General features: G+C 42.6%; 1 protein-coding gene and 1 pseudogene across 1 annotated transcript; one reads left to right on the forward strand and one right to left on the reverse strand.

Annotated features, from left to right (window-relative positions):
- The first annotated feature begins 922 nt into the window (after positions 1 to 922).
- On the forward strand, positions 923 to 1,273 carry LOC102872831 (cytochrome c oxidase assembly protein 3 homolog, mitochondrial-like). The gene has a single exon (XM_006888951.1). It carries the CDS (start codon positions 923 to 925, stop codon positions 1,271 to 1,273), a length of 351 nt encoding a protein of 116 aa, XP_006889013.1.
- Positions 1,274 to 2,652: 1,379 nt separating this feature from the next.
- The window catches only part of LOC102873239, a 10,136-nt pseudogene continuing 8,056 nt past the window's right edge, over positions 2,653 to 4,732 (reverse strand).

The following is a 4,732-nucleotide window of genomic DNA, read 5'->3' on the forward strand; positions in this document are numbered from 1 at the left end:
TGTTCATGTGAAACTATACTTGGGCCAAGAAGCTATTGTCCAGACAAAACCAAGAAACATTGCGTAGTTTAAAATCAAGAGAACTGTGCCCACATTCTCTTGCTAGTTATCAGCCATGCTATCCAAAAGTCCTCTGCAAGTCTTTGGATGCATAAAGACAGCCAGTGTGGCAGTGAAAGGCCAGCCTCTGGAGAAGATTGAGTCCCGCATGCTGCAGTGCAAGCTACTTGAGCCCATTCTGCTCCTGGGCAAAGAACGGTTCTCTGATGTGGACATCTGAGTCTGTGTGAAGGGTGGTAGTCACATTCGCCAGACTTACGCAATCTATCTCCAGAGCGTTGGTTGTCTGTTATCAGAAATATGTATATGAGGCCTCCAAGAAGGAGATCAAATACACCTTCAACCAGTATGATCATAACCCTAATGGTAGCTGACCCTCAGTGCTGCAAATACAAGAAGTTTAGAGGTCCTGAGGCCCATACCTACCACCAGAAATCACCATAAGTCCACTAGGTGTAGTAGGGTTTACTTCATAATAAAAAAGGGTTATGGCATTTTAATGTTTCAAACAAAAGAAAAGTGTGTAGCAGAGCTGTATCTTTTCTCCACACATAACCAACCTGTATACTGAACAAATAATTCTAGAGGCTGAACTTTTTTAAGAGTGTGGCATCTGGATTGGAAGAAGATTCATTAGCAATCTGCATTATGCAGATAAAACAGCCTCACTTGCCAAAAGCAAAGAGAACTAGAAATGCTTACTGCAGAAGATCAAAGCTTTCAATAAGGATTACATCTCCACATCAAAAAGACAAAAATTCTCACCACTGGGCCAATAGGCAGCATTATAATAGAGAGAACATTGAAATTGTCAATGATTTCATCTTTCTAGGATCCACAGTCAACACCCTTAGGGTCAGCAATGAAGAAATCAAAAGACGGTAGCAGCAACATAGCAGTGTCCGGAGCAGGAGACCCTCTAAATGCTAAGAGTGGAAAGGGCCCAGTGGCTCAGCTCATCTACCCAACTCGGGAAAAATTGACTCCCATGGAGCTGCAATTCATGCAGCAGGTGCAACTGCCCCAGTGGCAGAAGACGCTGCCACAGCAGCGGACCCAGAACACAGTGACAGACCTGGGCATCGGAGCCCTAAAGCTTTCTATTTATGGTTACACTTTCTACTCAGTTTCACAGAAACGTTTCCTAGATGAACTAGTGGATGAGGCCAAAGCTTCCAGAGCCAGAGCCATGGCAAGAGCATCGAGCTTCTGAACTACATGGACCCTGGGCACTGCCCGCCTCCTGGAACCCCTTCACATGGTGATTGATGCCATACAGTCCTATAGAAAGTGAAGCCTGCTCACTGTTTTGTTGACCTTACTTATCTGGTACCATGTTCCAGCCCAGGAATCTGGAGACTTAGGCATTCCGCCACAGTGAAAGGAACTTTGCCCATCTCACACACTCACCGTGCAGTTACCGAGCCCTTCTTGTAGTTTCCTCATGTGATGAGTGAGCAACCCTCATTATTATGAAGATCTCTGACTAGTTTACCTCCTACATGCGTATGGGCATGACTCTTCTCAGATGGGAGGTGGCACTTCCTAGCAATGTTGGAGCCTAAAGTGCAAATGATGAAGTCAAGTTCAAAATAATTGAGTTATCGCTCTCAGAAAAAAAGAAAGATATCAAAAGACATAATTGTATTTTATAAATCTGCTAACAAGGACCTCTCTGTGGTGTTACGGAGCAACGATATCCGTGTCAAGACTAAGGTACATCTGGTTCAAGCCTAGTTGTTGTTATTGTGTGCCATTGAGTCAGAAGTGAACAATAGCTGACCCTCCAGTGGGTGTTCAGAGACAGTTAATTGAAGGGAGGAGATGGCCCTCACTTCTCCCACAGACCAGCTGGTGCATTTGAACCACGTGCCTTAAGGATTGCTGCGCAGTTTCTTAAAATGAGGCCACCAGAGCATGATTCAAGCTATAGTCTTTTAAATTGCTTGTTATGCATCTGAAAATTAAACAATGAATAAGGATGACAGAAGAAGAATTGATGCCTTTGAATTGTGGTGTTGGAAAAGAGTATTAAATACCCCATGGACTGCAAAGACAACAAACAAATATGTCTTGGGGAAGGTGCTGTCAGGGTGCTACTTGGAAGCAAGGATGGTGAAACTTTGTCACTTATATTTGGCATGTTGTTAGGAGAGTCCAGTCCTTGGAGAAGACCATCATTGAAAGGTGGAGGATCAGTCAAAGAGAGGAAGACACTCAATGACATGAATTGACCTAGTGACTACAGCAATCAGCTCAAGTAAATCAGACATGAACAGGAAGGCACAGGATAGGTGGGGTTCATGAACCTGTTGTCCATGAGGTTGCTGTGAATTGTAATCAACTCCATGGCATGTAACAACAACAATCCTCTAAGTTACAATTTATTCCCAAGTATAAAACATTTTTGTTTATCTTGAAATCTCCTTATGTTCCTCTACATTTAAAAGTGGTTTTGCTTTGTGTTAGAACAATTTAAGATCTGAAGTTAATTTCTTTCCAACATGATATAAGCCAATCATTAAATTTCACAGTGATTTTTGGGCTGGAGCAAAAGAAAGGCTGTGGTAAGAACCAAGCGTGTGTGAGGCCTCACTGGGGAAGTCGCAGCAGCACTAACTGCTGGTGTGGCATGGAGAGAGGGAGAGCTGTAGGCAATGTCCTCTGCAGCCTCTATCTTGGCAGCTCCATCAAGCCACATCACCTGCAATGGCCAGTGGGTTGGCCATTAGCCTTGGAGTCATCCTCAGCGGAAATGATGGTGGCCTTCTGCTGCTTGGCCTTTTTCACCACAAGTCTGGCCCTCTCTGCTTCCTGCTGAGCCACCTGTTTGCCTTCTACTGCTTATGTGAACTTCTTCCCAAAGGTCAGATGCATCAAGGATACATCATCCAGGATGAGCCCAAAGGTGGCCACTTGCTTTGTGAGGTTATCGCTCACCTAACTGGAGACCAGCTCTCACTGTGAGATGAGTTCTTCAGCATCAAAGTGAGCCAGCACCAACTTGAGAATCTCTGTCATGATGGACAGCAGCACACACTCATCATAATCCTTCCCAGTGTTCCTGTAGATTCGAGGCAGGTGGCTAGCAACAAGCTGAAAGGGGATTCACAGTGTAATAGTGACATTCTGTAAATTTTTGCTACCAGCAATTACTGGTAAGCTACGTAGTTGAGAGTGGCAGTCAAAGATAATTGGTTCCTGTACTGAAGGGATGAGAAAGTGAGTCCCTTCCCAACCACAATGTCCTGGACTCCACAGAACTGGTCAAAGATGACAGCTCTGTGCCCCGCATCCACATTGTACAGGTAGAATTCACCATTCCTCCTGCAATCGCTAAAGCCAAGCCAAACTTGTCGATGGAATCAAACACCTTGGCAGCCACATTGTCTTCTGCTGGGTCTTCCTCTTTAGCCTGCTCACACCTGGTTCCTCCCTGACCTCCACATCTACATTTAAGTTGTGTAACTACACTTACTTCCTCTTTTTCTGCTTTAAAGCTGCCCTTGTTTATGGTTTAGTCTTGTATATTTATAGCGTCACGATGAGGTGAAGTTGCTTTAATGGCACTTAACAACAGCAACAACAACGTGATTATTATATTTTGCATATTTAAATGTCTGGTTCAGCTGAATGATGTTGTTATACATGTAATTTTGGTTTGTTATATGTCATTGTTGGCTCTGGGTCCAAAAAATGACTTTTAGATTTTTGGTTGAGGTTTTTTGTTTGTTTTTGTAGAGTTGATGTAGCTTTCACAAATCCCTTTAGTTTGTGATTAAATTCACTGTTATTTGAGATAACATTTTCCTGACTATGATATTCTTGGTTGGCAATTTTTTTTTCTTTCTAACATTTATGTATATCATCCTACTGCCTTCTTGCCTGCTGAGAAATTGGTCTCTAGTCTTACTAGTTCTCCTTTGTAGGTAACTTCATTATTCCAATCCTATTTTTAGTATTCTTTCTTTGTCTTTTGTTGGGGCCTGGCTAACTTGTAAAGCAATATTAGCCCTATACTAAAAGACCAGCAAGACTAACGTGGCTATATAGTATCTGCTTGATAGAAAACAACTCAAAAAAAAGAAAGAAAGAAAAGAAAAGAAAACAACTCAAGGAAGTAGGATGTTAAAAAGTAAGCCATACTGCAGCAATTTTATGCAAGTAGCCATTTTGTGCCAGGTTCAAATGTGCAGATGTTTGAATAGGAGCAAAAACAAGTTTAACTGTTCCTTGAACCCCAAGACCAAGAAAGGATGTACAGAATGGTATGTCCTTCCCTAATGACTCTGTTCAGATGGCATTGCTTGCTGCTGATAATAAAGCAAGCAATCTTGCAGGTGGTGGGGATATCAAAACAAATGTATTGTCGGCCTTGAGGCTGAGTTGTTTTTCTGTTCACTGCAAAAAGAATATGACACAGGAGTTCAAGAATAAACTCTGCAAAACAACTATGAGATATCATCTCACCCCAGTCAAAATAGCAAAATTTAACAGAACAGCAAGCAACAAATGTTGGTGAGGTTGTGGAGAGACTGGAACCCTTATTCACTGTTGGTGGGAGTGTAAAATGGCACAACCACTGTGGAAGGCAGTATGGCGCTTTCTCAAAAAGTTGCAAATAGAGATACCATTTGACCCAGCAATTCCACTACTGGGAATATACCCCAAA

The sequence above is a fragment of the Elephantulus edwardii genome, unplaced genomic scaffold (genome assembly GCF_000299155.1).
Source record: "Elephantulus edwardii isolate Elephantulus edwardi_28Jun2011 unplaced genomic scaffold, EleEdw1.0 scaffold00073, whole genome shotgun sequence".
NCBI lineage: Eukaryota > Metazoa > Chordata > Mammalia > Macroscelidea > Macroscelididae > Elephantulus > Elephantulus edwardii.